At 40.0% G+C, this 15,929-nt stretch overlaps 1 protein-coding gene across 1 annotated transcript in view; it reads right to left on the reverse strand.

Annotated features, from left to right (window-relative positions):
• GRM8 (glutamate metabotropic receptor 8) overlaps window positions 1–15,929 on the reverse strand; it is a 687,390-nt gene that overhangs the window by 94,578 nt on the left and 576,883 nt on the right. Inside the window, exon 7 of the mRNA XM_061640177.1 lies at window positions 14,003–14,139. Within this exon, the coding sequence (XP_061496161.1) occupies window positions 14,003–14,139 (137 nt within the window). The remainder of the gene's footprint in view (window positions 1–14,002; window positions 14,140–15,929) is intronic.

The raw sequence follows: 15,929 nt of genomic DNA on the forward strand, positions 1-15,929 counted from the left end.
CAATTCTGAAGAAAACCTGAGCAATTTCTCCTGATCCATTTGTTATGTACAGAAATTCATGCTCACATATACATATACATGCAATTTGTAAAGCTGCAATTTGTGCAATCTCTTTTTTCACATATCTGCTTGCCAGCCCCTCTGCCAACTTGCACTGGGCCATCAGGGGTCACTTGTGCCAATAAATAGACATTATAAAATGTCTATACGCCTCCACACACAAGTGTGGACCCACTCATAAAGTTATAGAACTTTCGCATAAAGTTTAGCACCAACAGCTTTTTATCTAGTTATGAGATAAAAATATGTTTGGGCTCAGGTTTCTTTTAGGCCTTCCAGATATTGCTGAACTACAACTCCCATCAGCCCCAGCAAGCATGGTGCAGGGCCAGGGATGATGAGTGTTACAGTTCAGCAACATTAGGCCAAATGTTCTCTACACCCGATCTAGGCATGAGTAGCCAACATGGTGTCCTCCAGATGTTGCTGGACTACAAACTCCCACAATCCCTGATGACTGGCCATGCTTGCTGGGGCTGATGCAACATGATCCAACAACCTCTGGAGGCCATTACATTGGCTACCTCTGATCAAGGGAATTCTATCTTACCTTCTTTGATCTTGTGAATTCACCATTCATGCAACATAGAACTACTCTGCATACATGGAGCATTTCCTTCTACAGAACAGAAAGCTCTGCTCACAAACAGGTTAGGATCACACCCATGAGATATAAAATGTGATAAAATAACATCTCTGTTGGTTTAACCTGGCCACAGAATGCAGCCAAAATAAAATGGTTTCTGGTGCAGACAGATGACCCTCAGACACTGGATTTGGAGAATCTTTAACAGAAATTTCTGTAGTTGTAGAACAAACTGTTTGCCTCTTCTCATGCCGTATAAACTTTGTTGTTGTTGTTATATGCCTTCAAGTTGATTACAACGTATGGCAACCTTATGAATCAGCAACCTCCAGTAGCATCTGTTATAAACCACCCTGTTCAGATCTTGTAAGTTCAAGTCTGTGGCTTCCTTTATGGAATCAATCCATCTCATGTTTGGTCTTCCTCTTTTTCTACTCCCTTCTGTTTTTCTCAGCATTATTTTCTTTTCTAGTGAATCGTGTCTTCTCAATGAACTTAGTACTTACATGGAATTGTAAAGGGAATTCCAGCAAAAAGGAGTTGTTCTTGACTGAATTCGACAAGCCACATGCCAGAACCTAGTAATATACGGTCTCAACCAATGAGCTCTTCCCTCTCTTCTGCAGACATGAGCCACAGAGACCCTCAACGTTGCTGTAACTTTACTGCCTACTTTTCCTAGCCTCTGTACAAAAACAAAAAAAATGACTAGAGATAGGAAGCTGAGACTTGTCTCCAGGTTCTGGGATGCAGGCGGCTTTGGGCAAGCTGCCCTCACTGGGTCCTCCCAGGAGCATTGTGCCTTTCCTCTCCCCCACAATCATTTGTTCTAAATAATTCACAACAGATTCCAGTAAGACAGGGCAGTGGTTGCAGTATTATGGGAATCTCCAGTGAGAAACCTGCTCCAACAAAGGATGCGGGTGGACTGAGAACACATGAATCCCTCCAACCACCACCTGCCACTTACTAGTTGGTGAACAGGTGCAGCACTTGGTGGAACTCCCAAACCATGTGCATATACAGGCCATTGCCACCATGTTAATGATGCCACCTCTGCGCCCAGTGAATCTATGTTGGGGCAGGCCCAGTGTGATTAACCTGGAGGTGCAGGCTAGTACACGCATGTTGTGTAGACCCAGAGCTCCACTTGACATCTGTACCAACCCAACAACCATGCCTTGCTGGCAAACCAATGAAGCAAACAACTCATGTAATACTTCCTTTCCTGTATCTATTTTTTTTAATCTCACATTTCCTCAAAATTTTCATCAAGACTTCCATCTAAGTACAAGTACAAAACTGCCACACATACATCAATGTAGCTCTGCTAGGCATTCATTGCTTTATGTGCACAAGGGTTTTAAGGTGGTGGTGCACTTATAAAGAAGATGTGCTGCAGGGGTGAGACTGTGCTGGCACCATCAAGAGGTAAGCACTGCTGCCTGCCTTGCCCCCTCAACCCCTGCTCTTTCTGACACCTTTCTGGGGACCGTCTGCCAGGAAAACGAATTTGGCTTTTGATTTTGTTGTCTTAAATGTTTGTAAATTGTATGGTTCTTTTCTTACTTGCATCTTGTGTTTGTGAGTATTCTTTGTGAACTGCCTTGGGGGCCTTTTTGGCCCAAATGTGCCATAAAATAAAGCATAAGGTAACAAGGATTCAAGCCTGAAGAGCACAAGGGTTCCAGGCTGACATTGTCTAGTTCCAAAAGAGATGGGAACTTAGTACAACTGAAATTTTTGGACGCAGTTCATTGGTCATTGGTACAACACATGCCTTGTAGGTAGAAGGTCCCATGTCCGATACTTAAAGCAGGAGTGGATAACCTGTGGCCTCCAGGTGCTATTAGACTTCAACTCCCTTCAGCCCCAGCCAGCCAGTGATGAAGGATGATGGGAGTTGTAGTCCAGCAATGTCTGGAGGGCCACAGGTTCTTCACCTCTGCCTTAAAGTATCCTGGGTAGATGCTGCCTGCTGAAGACAAATCACACTAGATTAGATGGACCAATGCTTTGACTTGGTATAAAAGAGTTTCAGGTTTCCCCAAGGAATCTCCCTGTAATGTCACTGAGAATAAATATTTCTTGTATTCTTTCCTCTTCTTCTTTACTGATGATGGCCCATGACAGCAGTATTTCCCCTTCTTTCCATGGTAGCTTTTCCTGGTTACCATGAGGCAAGGTAAACCATCACTAACCCATTGGGTGAGCAGGTCAATTTCAGGTGTGTGTGATTTTTTTTTTTTAAAAAAGTGAGGACAGTAGCAGCCACATCCTACCTTAGGTGGCTAAATAGTTCAGGCAGGCTTCTCTTGCAGCAAACAAATTGTTTGCTGTGAGCAGGCTCTGCCATTTTTTAAAAAAAATCACTGGAAACCTCAGTGTGGATTAAACTCACTAGTGGCAGTTTTGCAACCCTTTCTCCACAGATAGATGAATGTTGTGGTCACTTCAAGCGGAGGGTGGACCAGCTCCTAAACCATCCTAAGTCCAAACAACAGTCTTTACTTTGGCATTTTCTGTCCTTTTATGTTTTGTAGTAGCCTTTTCAAAGTATGTCCCATGAAGGACCTGGAGCTGAACTTACTCTGAAAAATAATGATCCTCCAAAAGTATTTCTTCTCAGCCAAGCCATATTGCCAGCACTGCTGCTGAGGAAACATGTCAGTCAAGATTTTTATAGCACATGTGTACAAAATTCACTGGTAAATGATCCAATTCTAAAAGGAGATTCATTATTAATCACAAAGGGAAGTAAATTTCCTAATTTATAAATGCCAAGGACTGCACGCTTGTTCTTAATAGCTTTCTTTCTGTGGAAATTATATTGCTGAGAACTCAAATTTGCTAAATCCACACATTTGTCATGAATCAATACATGTGACCAGATTGTAGCAAATATTGTAGCCAAATGAATAAAACATGATTTATTTTTATTCTTTTTAAATGAAGATTCTTGTCTATGTGCTTTGTATTCATTATAAAAATCATGATAATTGTTGATATAGGCAGGGACTTTTTATCTTTTTGCATTCATTGTGAAACAATTTATCTGCTAGGAAACAGAGGTTACAGCCTGTCAAGAATCATAAAGCCTAAAAGGCTCAAAATTAGTTAGCCACATGGCAGACATGAACAAAGTTTCTCTGGCCACAGAGGCAAAGGCAGATTGTCCTCTCCCATCAGAGATGGGGAAGCTGTGGCCCTTCAAAAGCATAATAATATGAGTTTGTCTCTAGTTTCAGAGCTAGCTTTCTGCTAAACCGAAGCATGAACTATTAGCTATAGTTACTTTTTTTTCCCCTAAGCGGTACTTCAAGATGAATTTGGAGGTCCTTCTTAGGAAAAACTTAGAAGGAATTTCAAAGAAAGAAAAAAAAGGGTCTTGGTATGACAAGCAATATCATCTGTGTGTGTGTGTGTGTGTGTGTGTGTGTCTGTATTTAGCACATCCTTATCTAGGCCCCACAAAAAGCATTAATGCAGGATGCTACCTAGACTATGCTACAGATTCCATCTAGTGCCAGCACTGGATCTTCTGTCGGATATGAAGGCTGGGAAGAACCTGTTCGCATCGTGAGCAACACTGACAGCAGCTGACACTATAGCTGAGCTATTGGTTATAATTTCAGAGGCAATCTTGCTATAACCCCACTGGGCATTCTAGAAATCCAGAAATACAACCCTTGAGCAGGCACCATGGGGACAATTGCTTGTTCTGTCCAGAGCTTGGAAAAGTTACTTTTTTGAACTACAACTCCCATCAGCCCAATCCAGTGGCTATGCTGGCTAGGGCTGATGGGAGTTGTAGTTCAAAAAAGTAACTTTTCCAAGCTCTGGTTCTGTCCCCATGCCTGTTGCCTTCCTTGACTTAAGCTCTTGGAAAGCAGGCACAGCAGGCATGCAAATCACCTGGTCCCGTTCTTATGCAACATGGTGAGCGTGAGTTGTCTTGTATTTCTATTTAAATTATAATAAAGATTGCTAAAGTTGTATCTCTATAGATAAGTTAGCACATGTGCAAATTTTATACAAATCTGTGTTCTCTTTGGGGATGCATTATTGCATTTCCACTATATAAAAACTCTTTTAGAAATAAAGTTTAATCGAAATACATATAAACAGAAAATAAACCTATTTAAATACATTCTACATAATGTGTCTATTACATTCATCTTTAATTACAAAAAGGAAAAGCAATCTCTACTTCACTACAAAGTCCATAAACAGGCCCGGTACCAGCACACTGCCAGGTCAGGCCTTGGGAGTGCTGGACTGCAGGACCCGGTGACCTGATGCTGCTATGGATTATAGAGTAGGAGCTCTGAGGCAACACACATGCACACATACAAAAGACAGGCAGCCCAGGCTTAAATAAGCCCACCTGCCACACCTACCTCCCACATCAGCGCACCAGTGTACTCCATGCACATGCCTGCCATCACCCAAGAATACTAGTTCACAGACATTTTGCACTTTGCCGCACTCCCATCACATATGAATATATGAATCAATAAAATGGCATCCTCTCCAACAAAGTGAAGACAATCTAAGGTTGATCAAAGACATTTGATGAGGTGTGAGGTACCACTTTTGGGTGATCTTTAAGTACAATTCTCTGGTATTAGCAGACATACCCTTAAATGGAAGCTTGGACCAGACCAGAATCCAGGATGTTTTGCCTACTGAGATACCTAATTCATATTCCCATATTGGTCTACCCCCCTCCCCATAATATTTGAAACAAGCCTCTTTGCACTTGATGTATAATCAAATCCAAACAAGTTTCTTAGTGCACATTCTCTAACATTAGGTTTCACCATGAAAGCTCAAATCTGCTTCCAAGTAAGCCAAGGAAATGGTGTAACTCTCAGCCTATCCTGTATGATCTCATCAGGGACTACACCTCTTTCAACAAGCCTTTTAAGTTGAGCCCTATCCCAGTCTGCGTCTGTGTTAGAATTGCTTGTTAATATGTTTTTTAAAATAATTTTTAACCCTTTTTTAAAATATGTTTTTAAAGCTTTTTAAAATGTTTTTAACATTTTGTTTTAATGTATTTTAAGGTCTGTTTTTATGATGTTTTAAAGTGTTTTTAGTGCTTTTGTTTGCCGCCCTGGGCTCCTACTTGGGAGAAAGAGCAGGATATAAATCAAATGATAAATAAATAAATAAAAATAATAAAATAAATAAATCTCCATTTTCATAAAAGTCATGGAGCCTATATAAATTCTTATATTTCACATCTGTTCGTCTATGTTTATTGAAAAAGATGGGATGATACACCACTGGAATCATTGGGGACAGTTCTCCTGGGCCAAACTTTAAACATTTATTTTGTAAATCTGTGACCTAACCTCTCCAATGATCTAAGTTTATGTTTGTAAAAATGAGTGAGCAAAATGCGAAGCCCTGGCAATCTCCCAGACTCCAGTTTTGCCTATTATCTGTCCTTAGCCTCAGCTACATTGGGGACAATGTAGTTTTTTATTAGCCTAATAGTAGAGAGCTAAACTGGACATTCCCCAACTCCTTTCACTTGTTGGTGTATATATGAAGGCTTTTGAAATACGGGGCATTTTTAGCCAAATACAAACTTGTTTATTTGTCTTTGCCATTTCTGTATCTGTTAATTCTGAATAAAAATAGGGAGCTTTTCAAATAAATATACAGTGCCTTGCAAAAGTAATCAGACCCCTGACTAATGCTCTCATATTACTGAATTACAAATGGTACATTGTAATTTTGTTCTGTATGGTATTTTATTTTGAAACACTGAAACTCAAAATCAATTATTGTATGGTGACATTGGTTTCATGTTGGGAAATGTTTGTAAAAAACAAGAAACTGAAACATGTTTTTATGGTTTACCAAACTGGATGAAAACTCATTGCTTCCACAGGTGCATGTTCTGTGATTTTAATTTGGCCAATATCAGAAATTTTAACTTAGCTCAGTAAGTGTGCAGAACTTAAAATAAAATTTATTCTAGACACTGATAGGTGTCTGGGAGGAAAAAAAATAAAGCTATTGTCAGCTCACTCCAGATATCCCACATTTTACACCATCTCTGTTACCTACTGAAGATCTTTGTCCTTCAACAAGCCTTTTAAGTTGAGATTTTATCCCAGTCTGTATCTATGGCCCAAACTGGGCACATATACAGACCCCAAAACACTCAAATGCTTATGCTTTACCCATCCCTGAATGAAGATAAAATGCTCATTAAAGATATAGGTAGCCAATGTAGTGCCCTTCAGATATTGCTGGTCCTTTGATGATACACAAATATCCACCATACCTTTATCTCTAGTATGCAACAAAAGGAGATTTATCTAGTTCCTAGTGAGACACAATACATACTTGTTGGGAATGTTCAGATTGGTGGCTCACAAATTGTTCAGGGGTTCTTTAAATTTATCTTCCCTTCAAAATAATATACTTTATATCAGGCTGCTAGAATTAGGTTCCATGAGACAGTTTTTTTTCCCTTTCAGAAAGTTGCCTAGGAAATGGTGGGAATTCAATTTTGCTAAGACAAGCCAAACTCTGTTCCTTTAAAAAGACTGATATCTAGGAATTGACATCATTTTGCTCTATGACCTTTCCAAAATTTTGCTTCTCATCAATTGTTATTCCACACTAACAATGCCATTTCAAACATGGCACATTTGGTGGAAGGCAAAATGCCCAATTCCATCCTGTGCAGCACTCTTAAAAAAAAATCCATCTCTTCCTTGAAGCTATATCTGTTCCAGAAAGAATCTGAAAGGTTAATGTGCCTTGAGCAAAGCATTTACATTTCTGAGGACTAAAGGCAAAAACCAATTTCATAGCTGGAGGGAACCCTGAAGTCAATGAGGTCTGGTGACAGACATAGCCTTGGGGACTTGGCAATGTCTTTATCAGGCTAGAGAGTCAGCATTTTTTACCCAAAGGGGAAGTCAGTATCACATCAACAGAAGGACAAGTGGTGAAAGAGCCCCTGGGGAATTAGACTAGATGTCTGTAGAAAGTTTCCAGTAGGAAAAAAAAGGAAATATCTGGTGCAGAGACAAGATATGAAAAACTAAGGTTCGGATGATCTTGAACAATCAAAAACACCAAAGCAGGTGTGTAGGCATTCCTAGCCACTGAGGTCACCAAGGCTTCAAGTGACAATGATGGTTCCAGGAGCACTCCCAGACTATGAACCTGCTCCTTCAAGGGAGTGCAAACTCATCCAGAACAGGCTTTTCCACCAAATCCTGGACCTGCCTAGAGAACCTGAACATATTGGTCCACATCCAGTCCATTACCTCCTCCATGTATGAATTCAGGACCTTCACTGCCTCTCCTGCTACTGATGGGATAAGAGATAGAGTTGGGTATCATCAGTATATTGGTGGTACTTTGCTCCAGGTTCCCTGATGATTGCTCTTAGAGACTTTGTACATATATTAAACAGCATTGGCAACAGGATTAATCCCTGCATGACACCACAGAAAAATTACAATGAAACCATTGCAGCCATCCAGTGCTACTTTCTGTACCCTCAGAGACAGGAAATGAACCACACAGTGATGCCCCCAGTTCCTAAATCCTGAAGGCAAGGCTTGAGGATACATGTGATGGGCTGGACCCTTCCCAGCAGCAATCCAAATAAGCAATTCATTATGATAATACCAATTTATAACATTTTAAATACATTATAAAATAGGCAGTACCAGTCATTAACACATATATTGTGGTTAAAATAAATAAATGCAAATCAGTTCAAAGTTTTCCAGGAATTACAAGAAATAATATTAACAGCAGCCAGTTCCTCAACAGTACAAAGTGCAAGAAATGACACAGATTTCTGAGAGCCCTGCAACAGATTACCTCTCACATTCCCCACTTGCAGTCATATTCTAGTGCAGTTCATGAACCAGGGTAGGGAACCTGTGGTCCTCCAGATGCTGCTGGACTCCACCTTCCATCATTCCTGATTATTGGCTATGCTGCCTGGGGCTCATGGAAGTTAGAGTCCAACGACAAAGCCCTATACAGTTTGTGAGCAGGATAACTGAAAGTTTGTCTTACCCCTTATATACCCAGTTGATCACTGTCCTCTGGAGGTGAGGGCTTCCTGCAGACACCATCTTATCAAGAGGTCCGTTCTGCACAACATAGGAAGCAGACCTTCAGTGTACTGGAACCTACCCTTTGGAATTTCCTCTCCTTAAATATTAGAAAGGCGCCATCTCTGTTATCTTTTCAGTGCCTACTGGGGACCTTCCTCTTTCAAGAAGCCTTTTAAGTAGAGACCTTATATTCATCTGTGTTGGAATTGCTTTTTATGATGTTTTTAAATATGTTTTGTTTTAATATATTTTAAAGTTTGTTTTTGTGTGTGTTTTAGAGGGTTTTTAGTGTTTTTGTTTGCTGCCCTGGGCTCCTACTGGGAGGAAGGGCAGGATATAAATTTAAGGAGTAAATAAATAATAAATAAACAACATCTGCAAGGACTACAGGTGCCACATCCCTGGTTGTACAGGCTTGAGAGACACAGGGAAAGGGTGTGTGTGTATACATATATTTCCATTTGCCCTGGGCAGGATTCACCCTGCAGCAGATGATCTCTTACAGGCCTCACTCTATCATATGTGGTGCAGGCCTTAAAGGCTGAAACAACAGAGACAGGGGATGTTCAGCCTCTTCCCATGTCCTCTGGGTGTTCCTCTGCTAGATATAACTGGGTACAGTGAAAAATCAAATACCCATGTGAATACCCATGTTTAATTCCTCATGAGGAAGGACAAGACAAGCTAGGACTTCCTCATAGCTAGCAGGCCTCCTTCATTGCATTAAACATAATAAGGTAATTGAGTAAATGATAAAGTCATGATAAGTACACATTATCTTGTAATCCTTAGGCCCATCTTGCAGATGGGAGAGATGAGGCTGAAGAAGAGTTGCTTGCCTAAAGCCACCTAATAAGTACATGGCAGAGGTAAAATATGAACTAATTTTACACTAATTCATAATACATAGTGTTATGATCCTACATATGTCTATTCAGAAGTAAGCCCACTGAGTTCAACTAGTACCTAAGACTGCAATCATAACTCCACTTACCTAGAATAGGAACCAATGAATTCAATAGGACTTACATCTGAGTAGGCATGGTTAGACCTGTGCTGTAAGTCCCCATACCACACCAGTTCTCTATGTATTGCAAGTTATAATCTACAAACCTCTTAAACTGCAATATACAGTTGATCTACAAATTCAACCTTGTTTAAAAAAGACAATTTATATCCTTTGTGGCCAGAAACAGTTTGATTCACTACCTTGTTAAAAGAAAGCAATTTACATCCATTGGGATCACTGGAACTAAGTTTGGCTTACATCCAAGACATGCTGGTTTAAACAGGTTGTGGAACAAGTTCCTAATAGTACTAATAATCAATAAGACTAAACTGGCCCCAGTGCATTTTTTTCCAGCTTCAACACCCATCACACAATAAATTTCACAATAAATACTAAGTGAAATAAAAAATGCACTCAGTTTAGGTAATTTGGCTCATTAAATGGACAGAGTATTTGGCTGACTTTAAGGTACATAGAAGTCAGTTGCTCTGCAAAATTTATGGCTGAAGTGCTTTTATGTAGCTGCTCAGTTATTTTGGGAATAGGCTTTCAACAAGTGGGATCTGAAATAAAATGTCCCAGTGTATCACCACTATCATTCTGGTAAAAATGTTCCTGTTCAGGGGTTCTGCCAGCCTGCCATGCACGGAGCCAGTCAGTCAAGGAACTCAAGCAGGGCTTCCTGATTTTATTTTCCAACCTACGCTAAACAGTTGTTTACACTGTGTATTCAGTCTTCATTTTTTTAAAAAAATAATGATCTTCTTGTATATTTCTGCAACTCTTAAGAGTTCTCCCAATTATGCTGATATCTCACTTGTTTCTCAGACTACAATTGTACACCAACTCTTCTGGGAGTAAGCCCACTGGATTCAGTGGGCCGTGTACAGGATTGCACTGTAGGGATGGAGGAGAAATTCAGTTCAGTTCGCATTTACAGGTGAACCCACCTAACTTGCACCCAAAACAATATGTCAACCAAAATGCAGGCGTCTTTGAAACTCGCCCTTCTTTGAATTTTGCAATGCCTTGAAATGTGTAGAAATATGCCTATACTGGGGTTAAATGTGTACAAAAATCCATATATTAGAGAAAGTAACATACATAAATACATTCTATCAAGGAAAATAGCTTGCAAAATGTGTACTACCATTAGAAGGAATTCATGCTAAAATGCTGATGAGGACTTAAAAATCGCAAATTGATGTGGAAGTGTGGAAAATTGAATTTAAGATTAGAAAAATAAGAAAACAGAACTGATAGCATTTTTCATCTCTATTCTGAGTTGACATGTATAGGATTGCTCTTTCAGTGCCCTGTGCTGTCTCGACTTCTGATTGTACCTTGGATGTGCTGGAACTCTGCCCAGTTCTAATTTGGTACAGAATTTTCATTAATTCACTTATTCATAAATTCACCGACGATCGGATTTTAATATAGCGAATTTCTGTGGCTATTTTTGGAAACAGACTTTTTCTTTTTTAAAAAATCTGCCTGTAAAATGCTGATTGTAAGAATGATAATTTATCGATAATTCCTTCAAAATATTTATTTTTAAAAGGAAATATCAATATTTCCTTCAAAATATTGATGTTTCATTTAAAATACTGATATTAATATCAATATTTTTTCCGAGCCAAAAAAACCCACAGATAGGTAAAAGCAGCGGATAGCATATACAGAACAAACTTTAATTGATGCCAGCCTGTTAGGTCAACGGAATGCTTTCAAACCGGCACTAGTCAACGGATCCCATCCTTAGATGGTACTCAGTACCTAAGAATGTTATTACAGGGAGCAATTGCTGTCAACACCAGAGTTCTATTGGGAATCTGGTCTTCAGGAGTTGTCAAAATGGGTCATTGTTTTGGAAGATTCCTGGATATCCAAAGATATTAAAAACGTAAGTGATTAAACGCTACAATTCTAAGCACATTTATTGGAAGTAAACCCTATTGAACACATAACTTCTTTCTGACTAAACATTCATCAGATTGTGCTGCATTTGCTCATTAATGTTTTAAAAAAGGAAGCAAAGCTAACAAGTTATTTATCACAGGAAGTTTCTGTCTTTTTTCTTCTGTGTTGCAGGTGGAGAACCTGTGGCCCTCCAGACATTGTTGGAACTCCAGCTCCCTTCAGCCCCAGCCAGAATGGCCAACTGTTATGGATGATGGGGGCTGTAATTTGGCAACATATGGAGGGCCACAGGTTCTCCACCCCTATTCTAAGGGGGATATGCATAGCATTATTTAACAACAGTGGTACGCAGAACCTAGAAATAGATATGATATGATATATGATATTATACATATGGCTTGAGTGGGAACAAAGGTCCCATTCCTCTCAACTATGTTTTCATTTTGAAACTGAATCCCATAACATTCATTGTTTCTTCTGCATTCTTCTTCCAGTTTTCTTTTCAACAGAGATTTATAGTTTAGGTGCAGAATGAAGACCAGAAAAAGGAACAGAAAGAGCTGCATGGCTGCTTGCCAGGGAGCAGTAGAAAGTGAACGGTAAGGTGGTTCATCACTGTAGCCACTGGAAATAGGAGGCTATTATATGCATTACTGTTGGTAGCACACTGATAATTACAGCAAAGTAGTCTCAGAGGAACAATCATTTGTAAATACTTACACTGTTCTTTTTGTCATTGTTTATCATGGGCCTGTTACACTACAAACCAGAACTATATGAAGCTTGTTTAGTTAGTCAGGAAATACATAGTAATGAGTCCAGCTTTTAAAGGTTTGCATTCCTTTACATATACTTTTTAATTTAATACTTTCAATTTGAAAAAAAAATAGCCAACTCAAAATTCATCTTTGCTTTTATACCTTAACTAGAACATTTCACTAAGAATGCATCTTTGCATGGTTCCTTCTTCTGAAAGAAAAACCCACACATGCTGTAGCTCCTAGGTCAGCAATTTTCAAAATTTCTCCTTTCGGAGAACATCTTCCCATATCATTTAGCCTATCAAGGAAACCCCTTGATAAACCCCTGGTATTGAACCTTTCCACACTGGAGAGGATTCTTGGCCAAGTTATAGATCACGTTAGCCGATATGGTACCCCTTAATACTGATATACTATACAATGCTGAAACACTGTTTAAAGAAGCGCTTTATTTTTCCAAACAAATTTTATTTTAAAAAGAAAAAAACAATACATTAATCAAACACTCATTATAAGATTTATTTTTTTTTTTAAAAAGTAAAGAACACTTTTACAAACATGGGAAGGAGTTATCCACCATCTTGTTTTGTTTTGCATTCCAGTATAGCATACAGCCAGTGTGGTGTAGTGGTTAGAGTGTTGGACTAGGACCTGGGAGACCACGGTTTGAATCCCCACATAGCCATGAAGCTCACTGGGTGACTTAGGGCCAGTCACTGCCTCTCAGCCTCAGAGGGAGGCAATGGTAAACCACCTCTGAATACCGCTTACCAAGAAAACGGTATTTGTAGGGTCGCCATAAGTAGGAATCGACTTGAAGGCAGTCCATTTCCATTTTTCCATACCATAAAACATTCTCCCTCAAACTGTCACCCTCCAGATGTTGTTGGATACCAGATCCCATCAGCCCAGCCAGCATGGCCAATGGTCAGGGATATGTTGAAGGCAGTATGCTTCTGAATACCAATTTCTGGGAATCACAATTGGGGAGAGTGCTATGGCACTTATGTCCTGCTTGCAGGCTTCTTGTAGGCATTGGTTGGCTACTGAGAGAACGAAATGCTGGACTAGATGGGCCTTTGGCTTGATCTAGCAGGGACTATAGTCCAAAACATCAGGATGGCACTGTGTTGGGGATAACTGGTACAGAAGCTCTCCATTTAAATTTTTCATTATGTTCCCCCAATTTTACTCGTAATGCTGATGCTAATTTGCACAGAATAACTGTACTCCATAATTGGACATTTATGAAATACCCAAATTTATTTACTTATAACTAACTAAATAAATTAATTAATATGCAAATGAAACAGAAGTCTTCCAATATTTATCTTATCTCAATCTCATGGCCACAAGTAGCATGAAGCAACATCCTTTCCTTCTCGATACTCATCCTTTTAGGAAGGTTTAGGAAGTTTTTATTATCTGAGTTCAAGGAACACAAATTACAAGAGTTAACAGTCTAAGGTGTTTCCTGTTTTATTGTGTACTTTTTACTTAGGAGTACTTAAATGAGCTAAAGTGTACAATTAAAAAATAGCAATGTGCAGAAACTTACATTTAGATGAAGCTGGTTTGTCCAGTGGCCAATGATTTTATATTCTGCACTTCTATTGGTGAGCTGATACTGGAAGATATCATAGCGTCCAGGTGCATCTCCATTTTCATTGAAAATAACAGGTGTGCCAGCACTGCCTATAACAAAATAATAAACAAAACTTACCCAGTAATTTGAGGTTTTTGTTTTTTCAACAAAAAATTATCACAGGGTGTTCTGTGAATCAAATCAATTGTGGCTGGAAAGCAGGACCTAGTAGTAATGTGATCTCTGCAGTAACTCTGCCACACATCTCTAATCTTTCTAGTTATGAACACTTATCTTATGGCCTATGCAAGAGATCTCTTCCTGGTGACAATAACACGTGTGTTATGACAATGATTACTTCACATTGCTGGAGCAGTATTACCTCACTTCTAGAAATACTTTAGAGAGAATAAAAAAGGGAAGAAACCTGAAAAGTACTCCTTCCTTTAGAAAAGAGAAGCAAAGTCATCCAGTTGCACTACTGGCTGAATCCCTGGATTGCATTTCAGATCAGTTTGAGGATCAATCAAGCATTTTCACTTAGAGCGTGGAAAGACTGTTGTTTTGTTTGAGACTTGTTTCTCACCCCAAGCTTAATTGCCTTACCACACTACTCAGTACAGTCAGCTGGCTGGGCTAGTCAGTCAATTCTGAAGGTTAAAAGGCTATTTCAGGTGTGGGGAACCTTTGGCCCCCCAGATGTTGCTGAACTACAACTCCCATCATCAATGACCATCACTATAGTTCAGCAACATCTAGATGGCCAAAGGTTGCCCTCACACTCAAAATTAGACTCAGGAGACCAATCATTGGTGATCACTTGTGGCCGAGAAAGATTGTCTTCCAAGATAAGGTCTTTGCTTGGAAGACGCCTGTGCGTGAATTTGTTTTATGTGGGGAGATCAGTGCACGACGATCAACACCCAATCTTGACAGAAAAAGGCTTTGATCCAATGGCATGGATACTATGGCGATTGGAAGTCTTTTATCTGCTGCAGCCTTCATTCGCCTTCACAGCCGTTGTAACGTACACATTGTTACCCTCCGCCTGATCTGCCATTGAGGACTTTCTTGGATCTGTTTTTAACTACTTCTGGTAGGGAAAAGCCCCTCCAGACCACCAGGCATGCATTATAGACACTGGCTGTGGGTTTCGAGCAAAGGATGTGGAAGAAATGACCCCCTCCTTGTTAGATGACCCTTGGGTATGAACCCAACACATGCACCAAAGGTCCTGTTGTATCTGCGTTCACCCAAACTGTTTATGCCAGATTGACAGGGCATTCCCTAGATCCCACCTGGCATAGAGCACTAGCAGATCCCCAAAGGGTGCCTTTAACACAATAATGCCTCGGTATACCTAATGATTCCCCTCATTGCCTCACCTGCCTGTACTCTATGCAAAGTGCAACCAAGCCATGCCTCTTCCCTAAGAGCCAGAATTTGCACCTAATTGTCAACCATGGTTTAGTGTTACATGCAGAAGTTGGAAGAAGCCAGAGCAAAGCCTCAGGCTTGCATGCTCACCCTGCCTATTCCTCTGTCCAGACGCTGAGAAAGAATCCTTCAGCATTTAGTTTCAGTTTATATGAATCTGGCTTGTTATGCACAAAGATGGTGGTTTGTAACAAGTGAGTTAAACAAGCCAGCAGGAGCGGCTTGGCTGGTAGAGCAGTACCATTATGCTAGCTTTCCAGCACGCAGGTTGCTGTTGCTTACAAGGAGGGAGAGGGGCAAGGCAACAGGGAGGTCAGTGATGGTTTTCACTGCACTGACCTTCCCACTATTTCACCCCTCTCTTTCCTGGTAAGCAGCAGTGATCCATCTGCCAGGAAATGGTGCATCTGCCACATCAGGTGAGCTGCTTCTGCAAGTCAGCTTCATAAATAATTGTTTGAAG

Source organism: Rhineura floridana, chromosome 8, assembly GCF_030035675.1.
Source record: "Rhineura floridana isolate rRhiFlo1 chromosome 8, rRhiFlo1.hap2, whole genome shotgun sequence".
Lineage (NCBI taxonomy): Eukaryota > Metazoa > Chordata > Lepidosauria > Squamata > Rhineuridae > Rhineura > Rhineura floridana.